Genomic DNA, 25,262 nt, shown 5'->3' on the forward strand with positions numbered 1-25,262 from the left:
ATGCTGAAGCTTATCCTATGTCTTAGCTCACTTATACTTATCTATAGGGAATAGAAAGGGAGAGAAAAAGTCAGAAATGGTTGGGGAAGGGGAGGGAATGCATTTTAAAATTAAAAAAAAAAACAAACGGGGGGTTTTGCTACATATGTTTCTTTAAACTATTTCTCCAGCTTTTAAATCTTTACCCATCACAGGAGGGAGGGAAAACAGCTCCCTCCCTTATTTACCAGAAACAGCAAACAAGCAATTTCTGACCAGTCAGAAGTAAATATTCATTGCATCATGGGGCCGAAGACATTAAATAATTAACGTGCTACAGGCTCCCAAAACCTATTTTCAGTTATATTTGAAATAAGTTACCAACAGTGATTCTGGCATCCTTTCACTAATTGGATGTCTTGACATGCCATGGTATACCATATCCAATCCATAACATTTTACAATGCACAGATTCAGTTACAAGCTGTGACAAGTAACATTAGTTTGCCATTTTATTCTACAGGGTAAGATGCTATGATAAACTAATCTCATGCTGACGCTATCCTAGGCAGCAGTAGCTTGTGAAGTAATAGAAATATCAATAATAGTACAATGAACTTCTAATGGTTGATGTTGATCTTCCCTCTACATCATGACTATTAGAGCTGGCTGAATTATTCTTGTAAATAATATTTGCAGCAAATATTTTAGTGCATGAATCATTTACAAGCCAATCCAAATTTATTCAAAATCATTTTGTTTGTGTTTGCCAAACAGTTGGTGCAAATACATTTCAGCATGGTTTGTTCGTGAACTGACTATCCACTGGTATTAGTCTTCTGTAATAGGTCACCTAAAGCCACAGATTATTTTTGGGCTCCCAGGCTGGGTAAAGAAACAACACTTGAGGAATAACTAGATTTAAAGGACAACTGGTGTTAATTTTCAGGCATGTAATCCTTCATGCTATAGTTCAAGGATTTTCAACCTTTTTGGAGCAGTGTATCCCTGGCAGCTGGATTGCAGAGCGGGAGGGGGAATTGGGGGGTGGCGCGCAGCCAAACGCAGAGCGGCAGCAGCCACCACGTGCAAGTTTCCCTCACTCCCCTTATCTGGCCGGGTGGGTGGTGCCTGCGTGGCAGCGCAGGATGGTGCTTGACGGTGCTCCACCCCTACCCACCCACGTGTACCCCCTAAGACCATCTCAAGTCTTCAGGTACATATGTCCCCAGTTGACAACCCCTGCTATAGTTAATGAAACTTCTGATTCCTAGGCATTTTTACAAATACTCCACAGCTGTCCAAATAACTTTTCTCCTCAAACCATAGCAGGTTGATCTTGAGGCTTTGTTCACACAAAAAAGTACAAATCATGTTTAAAACTATATGCATGTGGAGTCTATTTTCCTACCAGAGTAAAATATGTATTTATTTTCACAGAGATCATGATTATCATGAGGATTTGTCTGTTTGTGTTTAGGGCTTTTAGCAGCTAGGCTTTGTTGGTGATAGTAGTAAGTCTTTTTTATGCTATTACAACAATGCTGTTCTAACTGGAAAGTCAACCTAGGCCTGGAATCGGCAACCCTCGGCATGCATTCTAGAGCATGGCATGTGAGGCCATTTTCCTCTGCATGCCACAGCCAGCCCGAACCCTGGGCAGCTGCTGCTGGCCATAGAGCCCGAGCTGCTTGCAGCAGCTGGCTGGGAGGCAGCAAGCCCTGCTGCAAGTGGCCCACACTCCATGGCAGAGCCTGGGCTGAGTGTAGCAGGCAGCCTGGAAGCTGTAAACATCTGCATGTCGCTCTGTAGCCCCAGCACTGGATCTGTGGCGATGGCGGCTGAGTGCGCCTCAGGGTGCACAGCTGGGAAGGAGTCTAGGGCAGCTGCCACTGTGGAACTGGTGCCAGGGCTGTGGATCCCTGTGCAGCTGTTTGCAGCCTGCCACCTGCTGCAAGAATCAGCAGCCCTAGCCATGGCCATTCTCCTTGGTGGAGACTGGCCTCTGGGCAGGAGAAGGATATGGCATGAGCTCTCCATTTGCCTGCCTTGCAGGTCCTGAAAGAGGAGCTGTACTGAAGCTCAGAGGGTGCAGACCATCTCTTCTCCCACCCTTGCATCTGACAGTTGGGCTGTGGGCACACAGAACAGGTTGGTCCCTCCACCCCCCCCACCCCACTTGCCCTTGAAAACAGGTTGGTCCTTCTCCCCCCTCCCCCACTGGTGTCCCTCTTTCTAGAGCCAATGAAGCGGGGTAAGGCCCAGACCTGTGGCTTATTACAGGGGAGGGGGTGGTTAGATACCCCCTACTTGGGCCAACAGCTGCACAGGGCTCCACAGCCCCGGCATTAGCTCCATGGCAGCAGCCGCTGAATGTGCACCTCTGGGCAGATGGCAGGGGAGAGTCCAGAGCTGTGCTGCCCCAGGCCCTTTCCCAGCCATGTACCCAGAGGCATGGGCACAGCTGCCACCACCATGGAATCAGCGCTGGGGCTCCAGAGCCCTGTGTTGCTGTTTGCAGCCTTCTGGCTGCCTACCACAGCTGCCCCAGGCTCTGGGCAGCTGCAGCAGGCAGGCTGCAAAAGGCTGCAGCAGGGTCCAGAACTGGCTTGGTGGTGGTGGTTATGGTGACATGCGTGCCTTGATAGCAATGAGGATCAAGCCTCTCATGGATCCCCCACCTCTGGCATGCCAAATCAAGGCATGGGTGGAGGTTGTGGTGTTTTTGACACTGGCTAAAAACTTTTGCGACCCAAGGCCTAGGCAGCAGTGATTGGTCTTTTGATCAACCCTTTGTTGAGAACTGCTTGGCCAGACTGAGCATTTTTTTTTCCTTTGCAGCCTTTAAGTAATAACTATTCTTCATAACACAAGGGGAAAATCCATAGAATGCACTACATTGGTAATCTTACAGAATTCAGAGGAGGAACTGTTCAGTAAAGACCAGCCATGACCAATTGTAAACAAATGGGTATTTCCACAGTATACTTCCCATAGATCAATCAGCTCCTGGGAAGATAAATATAATGGAATGTAATGCTTCAATTCAGACTAGTCCAGTAAATGCCTAAATAATGTATTGTTTTCAAATGGAAAGGCAGGAATCTTTCTACCATCCAGCTGTGACAAGTAGAATTTATCAGGTAAATTCCCACTGACAAGTTATTTTATAGACTTAGTAGGCCTAATTCAGTAGTGCCATAAAGAGCAGTGGTGCAAGTTGCATGCAGTAGGCAACATTCAGATCCACCTATACCAGCATAAGTGAAAGTAACTATGATCAGAATCTGCGCTTCTGTAAACTGCCTCAGGAAATAAGCATAACTGATGATATCTGTTGTGTATAAGTAGTGTAAATTTAATCAGTTTGGCATTCAGTGTTTCCAAAGAAAGAGATCTGAAGCTGGAAAAGCAACTGCAAGAATGCTGGAAGGAAGCAGTAGAAAGGTAATTTCTGCTCTCTTGGAAGCGTAGCACTGGAAGAGGCCTTTTGGGCCCTCAAACATTTGCAGACATTTGTTAATGAAAGGAATCTCCAAGATTGTCAATTGAAATCCTCACACACAACTACAAAGAACAATATCTGGAACAGCAAAAACATCCTGTAAAATGTCATAGGTAAAAGCAGGATTGATGAGGGTACCATTAATAACCTTCCACTGCAGTGACAGGAAATGGTTAGTTTTGCTGCAGAGGAAGGGATACCCTGCCCCGCCCCTTCACACACACTCACACGTACCCACAGAGTCCATGCTAGTTTGACCTACGTGAAAAAATCCTCCGTGATCTCAAATTTGACAGTCAGTGGGTGTGTCTATACAAAACGCGTTAGACTAATATAACGTGCAGTTAAGTGTCACTGTCTACACATATGGCATTTACTGCACAGTAGATTAGTCTAATGCACCATTTGCTAGTCCTGACGGAGACAAGCACTAGAAAACGGCGCATTAGTTTAATGCTCTGTAGTGCATGTGTAGATGCTGATCAGGTACAATTTGTTCCTGGTCAGCCCAGACAGCAGGAGGCCACGGCTACTGCGGGGCTAAGCCCTGAGCTCCAGTGATCGGGGGGCAGCTGTCCCAGAGTGGGTGAGAGTTCCCAGCCATGCAGAGCTTGTGATTGCAGCCCAGCTCAGCAGCACTGGCTTGGGGCGATTCCCCATGCCCAAGCAGCAGCAGCACCCTGAACTGTCTCCTTCCTTTGCTTGCAGGTGGTGGAGGAAGTCGGGATGAACTTGCTGGATCAGTTAGTCATCAAGAAAGGTAAGGAGGTATCTGCCCTGTCAGTGGCCTTGGACCCTACTCCTGTCTCCAGGGCCGGCTCTCGGCCCATGCCATCCCCTGGACCTCGGCATCACTCTGCCTCTCAAGGCATTCAGTTGGAGGGAGGGCAGCAATGAGCAGGAATCCCCTAGCCCACATCCAGACTCCTGCCCAGTGCTAGGGGGAGGTGGCAGCTGAGCAGTGCCAGGACTGGGGTGAGATGCGGGTCCCCCCAGTTCTGCTGCTGGTCAGCTCCCACCTTCCCCCTGCACTGGGCAGGGGCAGGGCATGGGCTAGAGGATCACAGCTCATAGATGTACTCCCTCTGGCTGAGTGTGCTGGGAGGCAGGGTGACCTCGAGGCACAGAGGTTAGCACTCACTGAGAGCTGGCCCCAGAGACCAAAGGAGGGTCTGAATTCACCCAACAGGTGGATGCCTCCTTACCTTTCTTGGTGACAGACTGATCCAGCAAGTTCATTCCAGCCTCCTCTACTGTCTGCAAGCAAAGTAAGGAGAGAGATCAGGGCACTGCTGGTGCTCGGGCACAGGGCATCACCCTAAGCTAGCACCGTCAAGCCAGGATGTGATCCTGAGCTCCACATGACTGAGAGGTCCCTCTGGCTCTGGGACAGCCCCCTCAGCACTCCCTGGAGCCCAGGCCTGACCTCTGTGTCCCCTGTCAGCCCGGGCTGGCACCTTGGGGAGCCTGAAGCTCCCCCTAGCTGCTTCGTGGGGGGCAAGCACAACAGGGGGGCAGGAGCAGCCCTGGACTGAACTGCTACCTTTGGGAGCAAATTTGCTTGTGACATGGGCGCACATTCAGACATATGCCTGGGTGCAGTTTAATGCACTTGAATTTTCTGTGCAGAAAATTCAGGTGCAATAATTGCATGCATAGATGTACCCAATGTGAATCACACTGGAAGAGCAGGTCCTACCAGCCAGAAACCCTTGGGTTTTCTAGTACTGGCAGGATTATCTCAGAGGAAGGTGAAAAAAGGAAAAAAATAGCCGAGAATCCAGTAGCATCCATGAGGTGGGAAAAACTGCCTTCCTGGCCCCAAATGTCAGCCAGGAAAAGTTCCAAGGCCGTCCAACTTCCATGCCACATCAGTTACCTCCTATGCCCCAGCCTGGGGACTGCAAACATGTGACTCATTTTTACCAATGTAAATCCATGGTTATTTTGATGAACTTAGTGGAGCTGTACTTGTGTCGGTGTACAGAAGAGGAAGATAGTGCAGCTTTGGTGCATACTGAAAAAACAGCTTTGAAGAAAGGATATGTCACAATATTTCTTCTTGCCAAAAGAATTTTCTGCGTTAGAAAGGCAGACTTGATAGATGAGGTTTCTTGCTTTAAGATGCTGGGTTGATAAAATATTTATGGATTTGAACCTGCTTTTGGGTTTTGATCTGGAATTGAGATGTATCTGATGTAGAAAGGAAATCTGTTGTTTTACATGATGCTGTAGCATCCATGGAGTCAAGAAGTCTTATTTTTACCAAAATAAAAGAGACATTTCTTACCTTAAAGAGTGCTGTGTTATTTAAATTCAGAAAACTGCTGTTCAAATCAGAGCTCCAAGTGGATGTTTTTATGCTATGCTGCCACTTTTTACTGCTGCCCTTGGGAGAAAATAGGATAAATGTCAGGGCATGCTATGTTTTCAATGATGCACATGTTCTTTGGCCCTGCTCTGTCCACTTTTATTGATGACAGCAATGTATCTACTCTTTTGTTCATTGCACATAAATATAGGAGAAAAATATATCTAGAAGAGCCATAGCTGCATAATACAGGCTCAGTTTGAATTATATCTAAGTCACAGTATTTAGTCCTCTCAAGTATCTGATGTCACACTTTTGATGATAATGATTATAGCAGTTTGTTACCCAAGGACCTGATTCTTAACCTGCCTGAGGTCAATGGAAGAGTTTCAAGTGACATTTCTAGGAGCAAGATCATCTTGGATTTAGTTGATGCTTTAAAAAAAAAAAAGTTGCGATGGAGCATGTCAGGAAAAAAGCAAATTGCTCTGCTGAAATGAAATATTCTATTTGAAATATCCTTTTAAAAATATTTCAATTTTTTTTCCGAAGGTAATGCTCAAAACTGAAATTATTTTTATTTTTGTTTGAAGTTGCTAACAATGTGAAAAGCCAGTGTTTTACAGACAATCAGGGCTTGTGGCAGAGGTGATTATCTTGTATTAGACCAACAAGATTTTTGCAAAAAAAAATTCTTGAATTGCAAGCTTTCGGGCACAAACACCCTTCATCAGGCATTGGAGAAAAGATTGTAAAAGTTCTCCTGGGTAGAAACGAAAGTTCTCCTGGGCTGCTCCACCCTGGGTCAAACTGCTGCCAGAGTTTATTGAGGCACCCTAATTGCAAGTGTTAGATGTGTCCACAGATTAATACAGCTCCTCCATTAGTAGCCTCAGTGGAAAAGTCAGTAGAAATGTTCACAGGTTGGGATGGCTTCTTCATCATTAGCAAACTTTGTAATCAGGATTGGGTTTTTCCCTAAGATGATGGTGTACCCTCCTCCTGAAACAAGAGTAGAGTTCTGAGGCAGGCTGTAATTAAGGTAGCAGCCTCATCAGTGTACTTAAAGAAACAATCGTCCCATTAGTCCTTATTGCTGCATGTTTTTTTCAAAAGTGAAAGTAAGTAGTAGTATAAAATGATATGACTACTTGGAGCAGTAAACTACTGTATACAGGTTTCCCTTGATTTCTGCAGGTTCTTTATATGGGAATTTGTTCTTATGTGATGAGCATATTTAGACCCACAATTCGTTATATGCAAGGTAAATTCACTCTTATCCAATCAGCATAGATGCCCCCCCACCCAAGCACGTAAGTCTGTGCGGGGAGGGGAAAGGGCCATTGCACCAGCTGCCTGCAGCTGCTAGGCTGCACCATGCTCTGCCTTTTCCCCTGTGCCTGGGCTCACCCTAGCTCTTGAGGTGCACTGTGTTGTGGTACAGGCAGATGGTGTCGACTGCTCCTGGAGCCGCTCCAGCATGGACTGTGGTGAGTGCAGACAAGCAGAGCCCTGGGCAGCGTAGGGCGCAGCACTTACTCCAGCCCCAGCAGCAGCAGCCCCAGGAGCAGCCAACACCAGCTGCCTGCACCAGGGAATGGCGCAGCCCAGGAGCAGAAGTGAGTGGGGACAGGTGGAGCATGGTGCAGCCCAGCAGCTGCAGGCAGCTGTCGCCAGCCACTCCAGGAGCCGCTGCAGCCAGGGCTGGGGTGAGTGCCACTCTGTTCCCCCTGCTTTGCTGCTTTGTGCAGCCCTGGCAGCAGCACCCCTTTGCCCACCCCTTCCCTAGTCCCAGCCCCTCACTCCCTCCTCCCTCCCTCACCGCCATGGGAACCTATCCCTATTTGTTACATTGTAAAGTGGGTTCACTTTATGTGAATTCGATTTATGTGCCATTCTCTGGGAACACCTGTACAGCATAAATCGAGGGAAACCTGTATCAAGGCATCAGAGGTTTCTCTTGTAAGTCTTTAGTCCTATTGCCAACAAAGTCTTATATGCAGCTATAAATCTTCAGGAGTGTAATAAAGGTGAACTACATTTCACTATAATGGGATATGTTTTACACCAAGACATAGAGCATTAGGGATCCTATGTGTAGAAGTCAGAACTTCCCCATATTCATGTCAGAAAGAAGGATATAGTGCTGTGAACTGTGGTTGCCTTTCAACAGTATCTAAGTGTTCTTGTCCATGCCTACACTGATTGTGTTATGGCAGTGCTGCTATAGTCCAGGGGTTGATGGATGTATGTTATAAACCTTGCTCTGAAGTGCTCACAGGTCATCTTGTTACATTTTGAGAGAAGTTTGCTTTAAATAGGTAGTTCATTTTTTATGTTCAGAATATTAAAAATGCTGCAGCCAAAGCATTGAATTGAATGCCAATGGCTAAATTTTTCAGAAGCATCTAAATGACTTCAGAGCCTAAATTCCAGATTTGCAACATATTTAGTCACATAGCATATAGATAGGAATAGATGTTGAGTGAATTTACAAAAGTGTCTAATTTCCACTGGAGTCAATCTGACTTTGTGGTGTTTAAACTGATGGATGCTTTTGTAGATCTCAGTTGGCATGTCTGCAACTTTTGTCACCAAATAACTTTGAAAATGTGGCTCTAAGTGCCTTTTGAATAAGGGATGTAGGCACTTCTGAAAATGTTATCCTAAAGCTTGTTTAATAATTTGAAAGACGTCCACTGATACTAAATTGAAGTAGCTAGTGAAGATCAAATACAGCAACAGTAATTTATTAATCTTATTCCAGAAACTGTTTAATTGTTCCTAAATCTCAATTATACAAATTATTTTAAAACTACTTCAAGATTTTATACTTCATCAAAGTCTGTTCCATGGAGCATATGACTACTATATAGTGACCTGAATCAACCGTAATGCACACAAGAGCCTTTAGTCTAAATGGGCAAAACAGACAAAGGCTGGACAAAGACATGCCTTTGCTCCAGATTGAATGACAAGGGAGATAAATTAACTTGCCAGTGCCCCACTGACTAGAGTCTAATGATTAGATACTCCTACTTCTCACTATGAGCATCTCTTCCACAGTCTTTCTCCAGGGTAACTGCTCCCATAATCCAGTGTAGAAGTTTGGTTCTTCTGTAATTATCATTAAAATATTCTCTCTGACTGAATACATACAGCAACTCATGGTCAATTTCAAAAGTACCTTCTTTACTTCTCTCTTGTTTTTCAAATTAAGCTATCAATATTATTTAACAAATTCTAAGACTTATCCTGGCTCATTGAAGATCTAAGGCACTGGTCTCTAACCTTTTTGTGGTGAAGATCACTTTTTGGCACCCCAGGATCTATCGCCCCCGCCTGCCCTGCCCCCCCACTTTCCAGACAAGTTCCCTGGGCTCTGACCCCACTCACTCAGCCCAGCCTGGGCAGCAGGAGGCATGGCTCAGCCCAGCCACATGTGCCTTGATCATAGAACTTCTGACAGACTGAGATCAGCTGTCAGAGGCTCCACAATCAACCAGACAAGATTAACTGGTTGGTGACCACTGATCTAAGGGCATGATGGTCACATTAAATTTCAGAAAGCTACACTATAGGCTTAGGAATAAATGTGCTGCAGTCTATTCTTCCTAATGCAATTAACATTTCTCAGTGAAGATATAGTTAATCACATTTCAGCATGACCTTTTGAGCTCCATTGTCAGTTCCTCATCAGCAAAGGTATAATTATTTGTTTCTGTCCAGTAGTACTTGAAATCTGCACAGCAGAATCAGCCTTAACATTCTGATCTAGGTCTGTGAAAAGAAAAAAAAGTCAGATGTTAAAGGATCTGAATCTGATTCAGGAAGTCTGTAACTTAATGTAGTTGTGTCTAGAGTAATTGCATTTTAGTTTCTGGCAGCCCTAGAAGAGTAACCTTCTATTGCTTAAAATATGTGAGAATTTATTGGAACCCTTTGAGACTGAGGTGTGCACTTGGTGTGAAATTTGTAGTAAATGGAGCTGGCTGGCAGCCATCCAGAGAGGACAGATGCATGGCACTATTCAGTTGTGCTCTGCACTGTGGTTGACTCTAGTAAATGAGGACCGTCCAATTTCCTTTGCCTTAATTTTCTCCAATTCAGCCACTCCCTTTGAGCAAACAACACATGCTTTGGTTAGATCTCTATATAAGATTGGTAATCTCATCTATTTAATGTGCAAGATGATTATGTGCCTTTTCCACCAATATTTATTGGGAGCTTATGACTATGAATCAAGAGAAAAAGAGAACCCTAAGTAGGAAAAACTACCGTATCAGAGCCAATGCTAGTCCTTTACCTCCTAAGGGCTAAGGACAGACCACTTGCCCCAAGCAGGGAATGAGCGGTGCCGGCAGGTGGGGCAGGCAGATCAGGGGGCACTGGGGGGGAAGATGTGGGGAATAATCCCCCTCCCTGCCCCCTCTGCCTCAGAGGCCATGCCAGCTGATGTCTGTCCGCACCCATCCTCGCCGCCGGAGCAGTGAGGGGGCAGCACCCAGGGGACCCAGCTCAGGTCCCTGCCAATGGGAGGGGGGGAAGGGAATTAAACCTCTTACTGGCCAGTTCAGCCAAGGCTACTGCCCAGGTTTGCCATTCCCCTGCCACTGGAGCAGCCAGTATGGAGAAGTGCAGGTCTGTACTGGTGGGATAGGGGAGGGAGGGGGGAAATAAACTTCTTCCTTGCTCCCTTATGGGGCCAGCGTCTGGCTAGACCCCCCCCCGCCTGTCCCTGCTCTGGCTTGGGAGCAGAAGGGTAGGGACAGCCCTACTGGGCTGGAACAGAGAGCCCAGCCCAGAGAGCATCTTGGGATGCTGGTGGGCTCTGGTTTAACTTAAACCAGGTTGAATGTAGTATCAGACTTAACTGACTGAGCTCAAACCGGTTTATGCAATGTCTGTCCCAGATTTCTTCCTGGTTTATTTCAGACTGGTTTATATGCACTGAATGTCTGTTCTGTTACAGGTTTAAACCAGTTTCTGGTCACTTAAACCGGTTTATGTGTAATGTCTGTCCCTAGCCAAAGAGACCTGTTTAGTTTCCTTGGTCTGGCTCATTGGAAGTTACTAGGTTGCCTCTATTTTAGGCTGTCCTGTGAAGAAGCAGAGATACTCGTTAAGTGTACAGAGACTTGTCGCGATTTGAATACAGATGTGTTTATTCTAGGTGCTGTCTTTCCTTTTTGTATTTTTAACGAGGGTAAAATTCGGTAATCATGTATATAGTGTCATTCTGTAATCATGTATTCCTTATACAGTGTCATTACACAGTGTCATTGACCTCAGTAGGAATGCCCAGGGGATAAGGATGGAATATCTCTTATTACAGAAAGATATTTTTCTACAAACAATTTGCAACCTAAAATAAACTGACATATATGAAATAGAGAGAAACGCATGTCTGCATCCAAGTACTGAAATTCCAACATTCTTAAAAAACATAGGGAGGTGTAATAAATCTTTTCTTACTAATAGCTGAATTAATATTTCTCAAATCCAAAAGAAGCTGGTCCAATACCCAAGGGAAACAAAACTTCATATTATCTGTCAGAAATAGTAATGCTGATTTACTGATATCTGGCTTCACAGCCACAGGTACAAGAGACCTGCATGTTCCTTCTTTTTTAACAAAACCACAAGACCCAAACATGGTGTTACTTCACAGTATATACTGGTTAGAGTTGACCCTTGTGGAGAGAGCCAGAAGAAAGCTTATTCATTACTTAAGTATCAGCATCAGATGTCAAAACTTTGCCAAATGAAATTTACACTATAAACTGAGTCTGTGCTTTCAGCTGTGCACGGTGAATATCACCCAGTTTTCATTTCATTAAAAGTTAATGATAAAAATCAGGCCTTTTTCAGACTCAAGATATAGTTTACCAGACCCAGTCAGAACCCTTTTCTGCTCCCTTAGAAGTCAATAGAAACTCTTTCTTTTGTCTTCAGTACAAGACAGAGTTGCATCTGTATGTGTTAGGAATTGGGCCATATGCTGCTCTTAGTAACATTGCAACTCTGCTGCATTGATCTTGCAAAGTGTGATCAGAATAACCAATCTGACTGGTGCAACTCTATTCTGCTAACTAGAGCAGTATTTGGCTAAGCTAACCTAGACAGGCTTCATTTAGGTGCATGGAGCAGATTTTATAGTTGGGGGTGGGGTGGGAAATTGCGTTACTTTTCTGAGAAAAAATGTAAAATAGTTATAAAATACAGAAATGATACAAGAAAATATCTCCTTCAGTGTCTCCCTTTCCTTTTGTTTTGCAGAATATTGCAACATTTCAATACTACTGCAGAAGATTACACCGTCATTTTCACATCTGGAAGCACAGCTGCACTTAAGCTGGTAGCTGAAACATTCCCTTGGATACCTGAAGGCGCAAAGGAACCAAGCAGTCGGTTTTGTTACCTAACTGACAGTCATACTTCTGTGGTGGGCATGAGGGGGATAACTGCCATGATGAATGTGTTATCTGTTCTTGTGCAACCAAAGGACATGTTGTTATTAGAGAAAAACAAGGAACCAGCCAAAGAACAAAACTGCACAACACCACATCTTTTCTGTTATCCCGCTCAGAGCAATTTTTCAGGTACCAAATATCCTCTGTCATGGATTCGGAAGATAAAAGCCAGAGAGCTCTGCCCTGTCAGAATACCTGGGAAGTGGTTTGTTCTACTGGACGCAGCTGCTTTTGTCAGCACCTCTCCATTAGACTTAACAGTTCACACAGCAGACTTTGTTGCCATTTCATTCTATAAAATCTTTGGCTTCCCCACTGGTTTAGGAGCACTTCTGGTAAACAATGAAATTGCTCCTTTTCTAAGGAAGATCTACTTTGGAGGAGGAACTGCAGCTGCCTACCTTGCTGGAGAGGATTTCTACTCTCCAAGACAATCGATAGCAGAAAGGTAATACATTGTTTAACAAAACTGGGATTCATGCTGATACCTATTTGCATTAAACAAACTTACTCATTCGGCAGTATTTATTAGACTCTGAAATAAATCTGTGTTTACTTATGCAGTTAGAAATGTATTCCCTCTCTAGTTCTATCTTAGCATTCCTTTATCTTATTAAAAACCACCAAAACGACACCATTGGCTCTGACTGCTAAAAGCACAAAATACTTTCTGATGACCTGGAAGCCAATCAGTGACTGAATTGAATTTTATATTTGAAGAACCTCACTGTGAGAGTGATTTGTTTCTTGAAATTCCAAGTTCTGAGCAACTAAGTCACAGTAGGACATGTTGAAAACTGGAAGTTAAAAGTCAATAGGTCCTACAGATCAGATGGCTCAGCATTGGTGTTAATCAGAGGTTAATCAAAGTTAAAAATCTGTGATTAAAATAAAATATACAGGACAAATTATCAACACTGTTGGGTTTCTAGGAGCAGGAGAGAGCTGTGGTGGCCAGAAAAAAAGTGGAGTATAGTCAAGGTGTAACCCTCTGCTAAGCAGCCAAAGGTGGGTTTGTTAGGAAAGATGGGGCCATGGCTAGGCTTCCTGTCCCCTAAAACAGGCCCTCTGGAAACTGGAATGAACAGGTCACCAATACTTGTACTCATTGCACATCTTCCCTGGTGCTAAAACTACCCTTATAAATGCATTTATATGAATGGCTTCTTTTTTCAAATTCATCACATGCAGCACAAAAGGCAGGCTTTTATTAGCCTTTAATATTAAACTATAGTACTTTATGGGGAAAAAATAATATGTAAAACCAATTATACCCTTCATTCATTTATAAAAGTAACCAGAATAATTTATAAAACTCTTGGAATAGGTATACTAGCTGTCTGAAATCCTATGTCTGCCATAATTTAACAGTCTGTTCTCTTTATGTGGAGTGGTGCCTACTGTGTACATTCCTCATGTAGGAGTACACCCTGAGTGCATCCGGGTTATCCTAGATGCCTTCATTCATGTTGGCTGCCTTTCACAGCAACAGACCGTTTATTTTCAATGCAGGGAATGTACACTTAGGAACAGATTCTATTCCACCTGTTACTGGTCTCAGTGGTCTCAAGTGCCTGGGTATAATTCTGTTCTCGTCAGTCCTTCATCTCTAACCCAGCTCAGATTTCTGGTTCTAAGCTCAGCCAATGAGGGCTAGAAATATGATGGAGATATATTTGAAAGTGTGCTAATGAGTATAATGAAAGGGAATTGACATGATAGGATTCCGGGAAACCCCCAGAACCATACAAGCTAAGTATAAAACCACTCAGATTTCAGCTTTGCATAGTTTGCCTACACCATAGAATTCTAAAAGTAATTAGGAATTGGTTCTTATCTGTGCTGTAATTTGATGTTGATTTGTGTAGGTTCTATATTGTAGAAGATGAAATATGTTTTGGGAACTGGTTCTGGATCAATTTTTTCTTTTGTTGTTGTTTAGAAAAATCAATCTGGGCTTGAATGGAGTATTTTTTCATGGCATCTCTCTCTTTCAAGAGTTTTCAGGGGATGGGGTTATTAGACTTTTGTTTGAGATGGTCAAACTGGAGGCTACAGGCTATTATGGAGCTAGACTGTTCTCAGTGGTGACAGATGACAGAAAAAGAATCAGTGGTCACAAGTTGAAGCAGGGGAAGTTTAGGTTGGATATTAGGAAAAACTTTCTCAGTGGTGAAGCACTGGAATGGGTTACCTAGGGAGCATGGCGGAATCTCCATCCTTTGAAGTTTTTAAGGCCTAACTTGGCAAAGCCCTGGCTGGAATGATCTAGTTGGGAATAGTCCTGCTTTGAGCAGGGGGTTGGACTAGATGAACTCCTGAGGTCCCTTCCAATGCTAACTTCCTATTATTCTGTGATATGATTCTATGTCCCAAGAGGAAGCTATTTTTTAAATTTATTTTCATTAGAAATTGAGCAAATTCACTTGTGTTCTAATCTGATTCTGCAGCTGAGATAGACATAGGCACCATCCTCATAAATGAGATAACCTAAGTTACCCAAAGGCTATACCTGGATGCATAATAAGGTACCCAGTCATTTCACATACCTAAGTATAAAAGTCTAAATGTAAGATTTTAGTTCTTCTGTCAAAACATCAGTATTTGAATATTAGCATCTAAACTTTCTTGGTTATTTTGAAGTCCTGATATTTTAATGTCATTTATATGGAAAGTGTAGATAGTAATGGCCAATCAAATTATGTAAGTCCAAAGTTTTGACTACTAAATTTGAAATTTTCATGGCTATGTCAGGAATTTTGTTGCCAAGTGACTGGAAACTTGGGCTACTTTGAAAATCTCAGACAGAAACTTGCAGCTACTTTACTAGACGCTATTTTATAAGAGGCTGGTATGTTTTTCTAAAGAAGGTTAAAGATAATACTAAAAAAAATAAATTATAGTCATAAGTGTAACCCCCTGGGTTGCAAAGGGTTAAGCATTTTTTACAGATAAAACGCTTGACATTGCAGCTGTGATGTTTAAAATATACTTCATTGCCAAAGCTAATATGCTAATCATATTTCTGGGCCCATGTTTCCAACTCTGTGCAGGTGACTGAAACTGAAATCATCTGGGCTAGGGACAAACACTACACAAACTGATTTAAGTGATCAGAAACTGGTTTAGACCTGTAACGGAATATAAGTTCAGTGCCAAAAAACAGTATGAAAATGGCTGAAACTGGTTTAAGATAAACCTGGTTGAATGTAGTATCAGACTTAAGTGATTTGGGTCAAACTGCTTTATTCAATGTTTTTCCTAGACCCCTTTCTGGTTTAAGTTAAACCAGAGTCCCCCAGCATCCAAGATGCTTTGCAGCTGTGGCTGGGCTGGGATGTGTTATCTGCTCCAGAGAGCAGAGCTGGCCACTAAGAGGTTTCTCTGTGTGCGTCTCCAATTTCACTGGGACAGGCAGACAGAACAGTGTCCACTTAGAGCTTTTTGGATCTAATCAACTGGTCAGCTGATGATGTCCCTCCATTTCTTCCTTGGAAGAATCTTTTTAAGAAGAGCTTAAACTAAGGAGAGAGGCTTTTGTTTTGTTGATGGGCTGATAACAATGTTTATCTTCCCCATGATAAACACTGTGGAGGAAGCCAGCAGGGGGCTGATAACAGTGTTTATCAGCCCCCTGCTGGCTCCCTTGCCTGTCAGGTTTGCAGACAGTATGAAGAAGCAGGGAGTGGGAGATTGTATCATCAACAGATGCATGCACTGCACGCCCCCATGCTTCAGAGTGCTAGCTGGGGACTGGGGTCTGGCAACACTCCTGCTCTTTGAGCTACAAGGAGGGAAAAGCCTGAGATGGTGCAGGCAGGGTGGGGGTTTATACCCCTCCCTAAGCAGAGTGTCCTGGGGGGCCCTGGCCACACCCTCGCAGCTCAGCATTATGGAAGGGAAGGGAGAGTTACTCTAGCACCCCCTGGCTTCTAGCCTGAGCCACTGCAGGCATATGCAGGCATTTTCCCAGTCCAAAGAAAATGTCTGTGCAGTTACTAACCGGTTCAACCTAGGCAGGTTAGACTAACCTGCAAAGATTAAATCAATTCAAGCTTTTTGAATGTCTGTCCCTAGCCTTGTTCTCTTCAAAATATTAACACTTGCCAAGTTTTCTCATTTCCAGGTTATAATATTGGATACATCTCTACAGAACTCTTGTTGCACTTTCTCAATTGTTCTTTCTGCATGATGTTTAAGGGTTTGTTACTTAAAATGCTAAAAGTTATTTTTGCAAGTGATAGTTTGTCAGTAGATGTGAATATAATGACACATAAACAGATGTATATAAAATTTCACAAGGATACTTGAACTCTGAAAAAAAATGCCATTGTTAAGGTTTTGGAGCCATATTTTTTAATCCACTTGGGAGGAGGCATTCCCTGTCCTCACTTAATTAAAACACAGTTTTAATACAAGATTCTTCCAAGTCAGGGTGAGATTTGAGTGAGGGTTTATAAAATGTGATTTTGCTTGCCATTCCTTTCTGAAGAATGCCCAGATTGATACTTTCTGACTGCAGCTTTTCATGTTGTAACTCACATGTTGGGAATACCAGTGTTAAGGTATAAATTACATCTACTTAAACTCCTTAAATTGCCTGCACTCGCTTAAATTCAATTCTCAATTTTTCTCATTGTATGGTAGCTGCCTCTCTTGCAGTCCCTAACTTTTAAAAACCCATTTATTGGATTGTCATCCATGCATCAAACAGTTTAACAAATCATTATTATTATCATTCACAAATCTAACCTTATTTTCTGTCTTTTTTTCTGCATAGCATGGGATAATAACATAATATGATTATGTATAGCAAGTATTCAGTGATAAAATATTCATGGTCTGCTTTATTTTTTCCTTTGTATTATAGATTGCTTATTCAGATACTGATTGTTCTGAAATCCATTACTAAGGCAATAGTAGTTGTTGTTATACCTGTAAGTTAGATAGCTGTGTCTCAGTCAACCAGTCTGGAGTATCCATCCTGTTTGTTTTGGAAGTATGTCTTATGTCTGAGAAGCATTTCAAAAACAGCTTGGAAATATACAGCTTCCCCTGAGTTTATATAGAGCTAGATGCATCAGCTCATGAGAGGGGAAATTCTGATCTCTGTGCCTAGCGCGAGTATTTTGGCTGGGCCTCAGAAAGATTTGTAGGAATCGAATAATCGGCCCCTGGGCATGGAATAGCAGTAGAACCATTTTGCAGAGGCTACTCTGGTTAACTGACTGGAGCAAAGAGGTTGGCTAGCTCCAGGTCTGTTGCTTGCCCTTATTAAAGTGGAGGGAAAAAAAGAGGCAGACAGTCATGGACACACTAGTGCAGTCCTAACCTAACTCCAAACACATTCTCGGTAATATAAAGGGATCAGAGAGAAAGGCACATCACTTAGGCACCTAAAGCAATTCCTGCCCTTCCCACTGCTTTCACAATCAGGGAATTCCCCACTTTTTAAAGGGCAATCTATCTTCAATTTCTTTAACAGGAAATAAATGGTAGATGTGCCACTGGTGAAGTCTGTTAATTTATTAAATAACCTTTTGTGTTAAAGCATGTTGTTACTTTACTGAAAAGGATTTGTGGGATTCCAGTGGATCATAATCTAAATATTGGTCAACTATGCAATACAGGTGCACCAGTTTCTGATCACTTAAATCAGTTTGTGTGTAATGTTTGTCCTTAGCCTGCATATCTACAGGGGCTTCATACCTGATGAAGGGTGCTTGAAGCCCAAAACCTTTTTGTTCTGTGTCTCCTGACTATACAAGGGACTCTAGTTAAAATACATTGTTTTCCCTCATAACTCTTGCTTCTTGTAAGGAACTGGACAAGAAGAAAATGGCCTAAACTGCAATGGAATAAAGTTTAGGTTGAATATTAGGAAGAAATTCTGTACTATGAGTATGGTTAAGCACTGGCATCGATCACTTAGGGTAGGGGCAGAAGTTGCTCAGAAATTGGTTTAAACCTATAACAGAGCAGAAATTCAGTTCACATAAACCAGTTTCAAAATGGCTGAAACTGGTTTAAGATAAACCTGTTTGGACATAGTATCAGACTTAACTGATTTGGGTCAAACCAGTTTATGAAATTTCTGTCCCAGACCTCTTCCTGGTTCAAGTTAAATCACAGTCCCCCAGCATCCCAGCATGGTGCTGTGCTGTCTGCTCAAGCAGAGAAAGGAAGGGGGGGTGGAGAGACAGGGACTATGCCCCCCCCCCCCCGAGGGAAACCCCAACTGTGGTCTGGGGCCAGGAAAGGGTGGGGGGGTTAAACTCCCATTCACCTGAATACAGAGCTGCTTTGCCCTGCTAAACTTACTGCTGGCTATGACTGTAGACAACAAATCCCAGAGGTACCTGGAATTAGGAAGATGAAGTGATGAGGAACCCTGCAGAGTCCTCGTGCTGTGATTCTGGACTGCAAATCCCAGAGACCTCGGGGGCAGCAGGAAGAGGAAGCAAACATGCAGCCCTGTGCTGGCTATGTGCCAAAAAAACATGCTCTAGTGCCCTCAGCTTCTGGCTTGAGCCACTGCAGGCATGTGGCTGCAAAAAGTAAATGTCTGTTCGCTTGTTAGTCAGTTTAATCTCTGCAGTTTTAACTAACCTGTAAAGACTGAATCAATTCAGCCTTGGGCTTTTTGACTGTCTGTACTTAGCCTTAGAGAGGTGGTGGAATCTCTGTCACTCAACCTTTTTAAGTGCAGGTCAGAGAAACATTTGTCTGGAATAGTTTAGACAGGTATGTTCCTGCCTTGGGTAGGTGTTTCAACAACAAACTCCTGTGGTCCCATCCAGCCATACATTTATATACTTTTATATTGTTATGGCATTTAAAGTACCTCCTAACAGCCTGTTCCTATGTAAGTTTCGAATCCAGAAATATCCTTAACAAAATGTATAATCATCTCTCCCTCTCTCCTCCAATGCTATAAGAAATGTAAATTAAATGACTTGACTTGCTAGTAAGCTAGCACACCTTGGGCTCTGGGTCACCAGCACAAGGGCACCTAGTTAGACCTGATCAATCATTTAAAGACCTTTGTAAAATGACCTGCCTCTCTCTATCCAGTTTCTAGTACATGGGTATCCAGACTACAAAGCCACCACTGCTGCTGACAAATGCTCCCTAGAAATGTCAGGATTAGACCAGTGTAGAAAGCTTGCACTGCTGCTGGTCTTATTCAAAAGGTAAATCAAGCACTTTTATTTCCATCTTTATTGGTCTGTCAGCTTCCACAGCCACCAAATTTGCTTTAAAACAAAAGGTGCAAAAAAGAACACTTTTTTTTCATTTTCTGAGTTAATAGAACAGGGTTTAGGTGACCCATTACTCCTTGCCTTCTTTGCACAAAATATTGACCTTGTGCCATTTATTCTATCATTCTTAGAGACTTGATTGTAACAACTGATATTTTGTAAAATTTTCCTGTCTGATGTCACCATAGCTAGTCATCTTCTGTACTCAAAGGGAAGAAAAGTAAAAACATGTATCTGACATTGTCACAGATGGGTTGCCATCCATGTCAGCAGGTATTTTGAATATTCCAAGTCTTTTTTTTCAGTAAAGTTGCTGTACTGCTTGAAAATTTGAAACCTATGATAATTAGAATAAACCCCCAATACAATTCACAGAAAACTTATAAATATGAATAAATATATCTCCAAGGATACAGTTTTTACTTTGTTCACCATGGGGCTTAAGCTAAATTGCTTTGCCTAGGATAAACTGCAAACTACAACCTGGAATAAATTTCTGGAGTGCCTAGATCAGTGATTCTCAACCAGGGTGTTACCAGATCCTTTGAAGGGTGTTGTTAGGTATAAGAAGATATGGGAAGTGTAAGGAGATAGGGAGATAATTGCAGGCTCAGGCTTGTTCCTCCCTGGTCAATCCCCTACTTCCACAGCACAGCCTATCTACAAGGAGGTAAACCTTGTAATATATAAATTACTTTCTAAAATTGGGTACTACTCAGTTCACAAAAGTTGTGAAGAGGTGCCTCAGGTCCAATGTGAGATACCTTGAGTCTGAAGAGGGGTGCTCCAAGTATAAGAAAAATTGAGAACCACTGGACTACATTAATGCTTACAAATATATTAACTGGATCATTTGGCGGTCTAGTTAAAACAGGAGGGAAACTCTAGAATATATTCTCAGTAAGGAATAAAAGTATAAGTATACAATATAGAGAAATAAATAAAAAGCTTACTATTTGACTCCCTGTGGATTTCTTTGTATATGTTTTTTTAAATTTTCAGTTAAAATTTCTGTAAGTTTTCAGGATTGTATTTCAGAATGATATAAAGCAGATTTGTTATTGAAACATCTCTTGGAATACTGAATGTATTCCTGGTATGACCTGCAGGAAGAAAATGTGCAGAACCAGGTGTTTAGCTCATGTTTTAGTTCCTTCAGGATCCACAGAGCATTGAAATTGGTTTATGTGCACTGAACTTGTGTTGCATTTAAGATTTGAAAGGGATTCTGATCACTTATACCAGTTTGTGTGTAATTTTTGTCCCTAGCCTTAGGAAGACTGTGGCCTCATGTGGGCCATGGTGGGTTTAAGACCTGTGTTTACTTCCTTTCTCTGTCTGAAGGGATTCAAACCCACCTTTTTGGACACTGCACCAGGCAAGAGGGGTGAAAGCACCATTTCATTATTTTTTCCACTAATTTATATATTCTTGCATTTAACATTCACTAGGGCAAGGTCTGGAACCCAAGTGTCCCCCTCCCATGCAAATTCTCTAACCCAAGGTGAGCTGGAGAAGTGGCATGGGACCAGTCTATGGGCTGGATTGGGGCCACAGATCTGCTCCCTTCCCCCTCCTTCTCTGTCCCTCAGCATACCAGGTCTGGTGGCTACTCCATCTGGTCTGGAAACCATGCTGCTTGCTGTGTAGATCCTGGAGTGGCCAGAATGGGAGCTATGTATGGTGCAATCTGGCCAAGACATGGAGTGTGGATCCCAGACTGGTGCAGGCATTACAGTGCATGCCCTGGCCAGATTGCGACACACGCAGCTCTGGGAACTATGCCACACATGGCACCTGCCCCAGCAACTCTGGGCTCCATGCTGCACCTGGTGCTTGCAGGTGCTGCATGCAGTCCAGGTCATGGGCTGGCTGGAGCAAGCCCAGGTGCAGCCTGGTGGGGTTAGGCACTGTGTGTATCACAGCACCTGCTCTATTGGGTCTGGAAACCTGCTATGTGCCCCTAGCCAAACAGCACTGCACACAGTACCCATTGTAGCTGCTCCAGGACCTGTGCGGCATGCAGCACAGTTTCCAGACCAGCTAGAGTGGCCTCTGAATCTGGTATGCTGGGGGAGTAGAAGGGAGGGTGGATCCATGGATCTAGTCTGGCTCCGAGACTGGCCCTGTGTCATGCCCCATGTGGGTCTGATTAGACCCAGGGGCAGAACTGAGGGCTTAGATTCAGCCCACACGCTGTATGTTTTATATACCTGCTCTCTTCATTAGGTTACAGAGTCTCTCTCACTCATTTTCTCTGGCCCAATGACTGATGCCAAGCAGGATTACCAGAAAACCCCACAGACTTCTGGTAAAGGCTCTCTCTTGTAGGTGGGAGTTGTGGATATGAACTCCCTCTAGCAAAGGAGGGAGATCAGTTTGGGTCCTTCCATGCTTTGAGTGGGGATGGTGCTGTTCTATTAAGCCCTTGTATGGAAAAAGGAACAGCTTTGTCTGACCATGTTTCAAGGAATGGCGTGACACCTGCTCAGTTTCTGAAAGTAGGGGACTGGACTCGTTATCTCCAGGAGGGGGGTTGGGATTTAGGTGGAAAGTGGCACCTTCCCATAGCACAAAATAAGGTGTTTAAAATGCAGAGCAGGGTGGGGTTTAAAATACACCTTTGTCCTCAGTGTTTCTTATTGATTAGCATAGGCTTCTGCTTGCTTGGCCTGCTGGCTGTTGTGACTTGTTCTGAAGAGTTGTGACTACCAGGCACCTGCAGTGCTCATCACTGCAGTGGTGAAGGGTAGGTCTACACTTCTGACCACAGAGATACCTGAAGTGGCTTTAGGCTACAGACAAACATTCAAAAAGCCTGAGCCTGAATTGATTCAATCGTTGCAGGTTAGTCTAATATGCCTAGGTTAAACAAATTTGCAAGTGCATAGACATTCCCTCTGGACTGAGGAAATGCAGGAACATGCCTACGGTGGCTCATGCTAGAAGCTGGTGGGCACTAGAGAAGCCTTCCCTTCTACCGTGCTGAGCGGTGGGGGGCATGGCCAAGCCCCAGCAGGACCTTTTATTAGGGAGGGGTTTAAACCCCCACCCTGCCTGCACAGTCCCAGGCTTTTCCCCGCTTGCTGCTCAAGGGGCAGGAGTGTTGCCAGCCCCCAGCTAGCACTCTGAAGCAAAGGGTGTTTGTGCAATGCATACATCTGTTGATGGTCCTGAGCTTTTCAATCTCCCTCTCCCTGCTTCTTCATACTGTCTGCACACCTGATAGGTGAGGGAGTCAGCAGGGAGCTGATAACAGTGTTTAGAAGCCCATCAACAAAACAAAAGCTTCTCTCATTAGTTGAAGCTCTTCTTAAACAGCTTTGTCCAAGGAAGGAATTGTGGGACATTACCAGCTGACTTGTTGATTAGCTCCAAAAAGCCCTAAGTGTTCTGTCTGCCTGTCCCAGTGAAATTGGACGCGTGCGAGCACGCACACACACACACACACACACACACACACACACACACCCCTCTCAGCATTATCTAGCATACCACATGCCTAGGGTCTGTGTGGCTGGGGTCCATGCTATGGGAGGGGGGAATCCCTTGAGCAATGAGTGGCAAGGAGAAGGAGGGGGGGAGGGGAAAGCCAGGCAGACCCTGCTGTGCCTGCCGTCTCTGTCAGAGCTTTGGCTAGGGAGCAGGGGGCAGGGCCATCCCTGCTCTCTGGAGCAAAGAGCACAGCCCAGCCCAGCTCAGGGCTGCAATGGATCTGGGATGCTAGGGGACTTTGGTTTAAGGGTCTGGGACAGACATTGCATAAACTGGTTTGACCCAAATCAGTTAAGTCTGATACTACATTCAACCAGGTTTATCTTAAACCAGTTTCAAAATGGCTGAAACTGGTTTTATGTGCACTGAATTTACATTGTGTTACAGGTTTAAACCAGTTTCTGATCACTTAAACTGGTTTATGTGTAATGTCTGTTCCTAGCCTTAAAGAGCTAGCTCAGATAGTGGGCACAGTCTAATTGCAGCAGGCAGGAACTCCTTATGTGCTAATTTACCTTGTTTATTAATAGAAAATATGAACTAGCTTCTTGAGGTAGTTCAGGTGTCTTTGCACTGCATTCTGCAGTGTTAGAACTATCCCAAGATCCATTGTTGATCTGTCATATTTATCTACTTGGGCACTCTGGAAAACTGAATTAAACTGACCTAAAATGGAGTTTTAAAGCGCATGATATACTTGTGTAAGTGCTCCTGTTTGAAAATCAGGTGGACTAAGGACATGTAGATTAATCCGTTCTATCTTCATGAATAAAGGGCTAAATTACTGCTGTTCAGCTTTAATCTACTGTGGAATAAGATCATGAACATGGCAGCTGGTACATGGTAAGGCCCCTTTCAATGTATGGCAACTTTTCCTGTGCTTAGTCATTTAGTTTGGTTCAGCTTAATATTTGACTAAGTGCCAAACTCCTGATGAGAACCAACAGGAGTCGCATGTGCCTGACTCACATAGGAGCTTTTGTTAATCCTGTTAGGCAGCAGTGTGTTCTTCTAGGTGTACATATACTGGTGTATATCAGGCCAGAGCATTAAACTACTACATCAACCTTGAAACTACACAAAATGTATTAAACCAAACACATGTGGAGGGAATTATAAGAGAGGTTTCAAGCTATGCAAAGTATTTTGGAGATGAGAGTAAGAATTGAAGGAAAGGAATTCCACTCTCACCAATGCTTGATTTTTCCCTTTGATTAAATTCAGCAAACAAAGCTTTGCCAGAGCAAAGATTAGTGTATGCAGTCACAGTACACAAGTTGTCATGACACACTTTTCACCCAGGGAAGTTCCTGTACTCAAATTAGAAACTAATCTGTGCCCTAAATCTTCTGGAGAAGCTCTGTAAACTTTTAACATAAGCTGTAGAGATTTATTGCATTTGTTTTGCAGTGACAAATTTATTGCACTGTGTTTTGTACTGCACTTTATAGGTTTCCCATTGGTGACTGATTATACTGCTTGATAAATGAAGGAAAACATTGTTAAGTTGTTAAGTGTAACCATAAAATTGTTCTCTGCACATACCACTTCTATTTATCCTGGTGTTGTAAGTATATGTACAAGAGTGAGGCTGGCTCTTGATCCAAACAGTATTTAAAATACACAGGAACCCTGTTCAAATATTGTTAAGAAACTCATTTACATTACAGACCGAAAAGGAAACCTCTGTGTGCTGTTTTTACCTTAGGCTGTTCTGCAGGAAAGGTAGCATCAACTCTATGCTACACTTTATAATTAGTATAGTAGTCTTCTCTTGACCACCACAATCTTAGGCACAGAAACATGAATTAAGGAGGACAAAATGAAAAACTAGCTAGTACCAGTGGTTTAATTTAGACTCTTAACATTATTTTAGCATAGTTTTTATGTGTTATCTATTCCTTTGAGTGTTTTAGACACTTCGACAATGTCACTGAAATAATTACAAGTTGGCTATTGAAATTTTATTGGTTCCTTTCCCACTTCAATCTTGGTGTATAAAACTGCCTGAGGTGTATCAAAATGTGGAAAGCCTTAGCAGGGTGAGAAGGTACCTGTGGGCATGATCCTGTGAGAAGCTGCATGTAGTTGTGCCACCTCAAGGGCAGCTCAAGAAAGAAATTGGCTGTCTTGAATCTTTCCCTCATTTCTTTATTCCCCCATTCCTGTCCAGTCCCTGTGGAAGTAATTATTTGTATCCCTTAGCAGTATCAGCTTATTTCCTCAGCCTTCCCTTT

The 25,262-nt window shown here is 43.3% G+C and overlaps 1 protein-coding gene across 3 annotated transcripts in view; it reads left to right on the plus strand.

The window, feature by feature from the left end:
- MOCOS (molybdenum cofactor sulfurase) overlaps positions 1 to 25,262 on the plus strand; it is a 411,109-nt gene that overhangs the window by 141,678 nt on the left and 244,169 nt on the right. For all 3 annotated transcript variants that reach the window (XM_025209241.1, XM_025209242.1, XM_025209243.1), the window contains one exon: positions 12,075 to 12,716. In XM_025209241.1, coding sequence (XP_025065026.1) covers positions 12,075 to 12,716 — 642 coding nt within the window. The remainder of the gene's footprint in view (positions 1 to 12,074; positions 12,717 to 25,262) is intronic.

Source organism: Alligator sinensis, unplaced genomic scaffold (assembly GCF_000455745.1).
Source record: "Alligator sinensis unplaced genomic scaffold, ASM45574v1 scaffold823_1, whole genome shotgun sequence".
NCBI lineage: Eukaryota > Metazoa > Chordata > Crocodylia > Alligatoridae > Alligator > Alligator sinensis.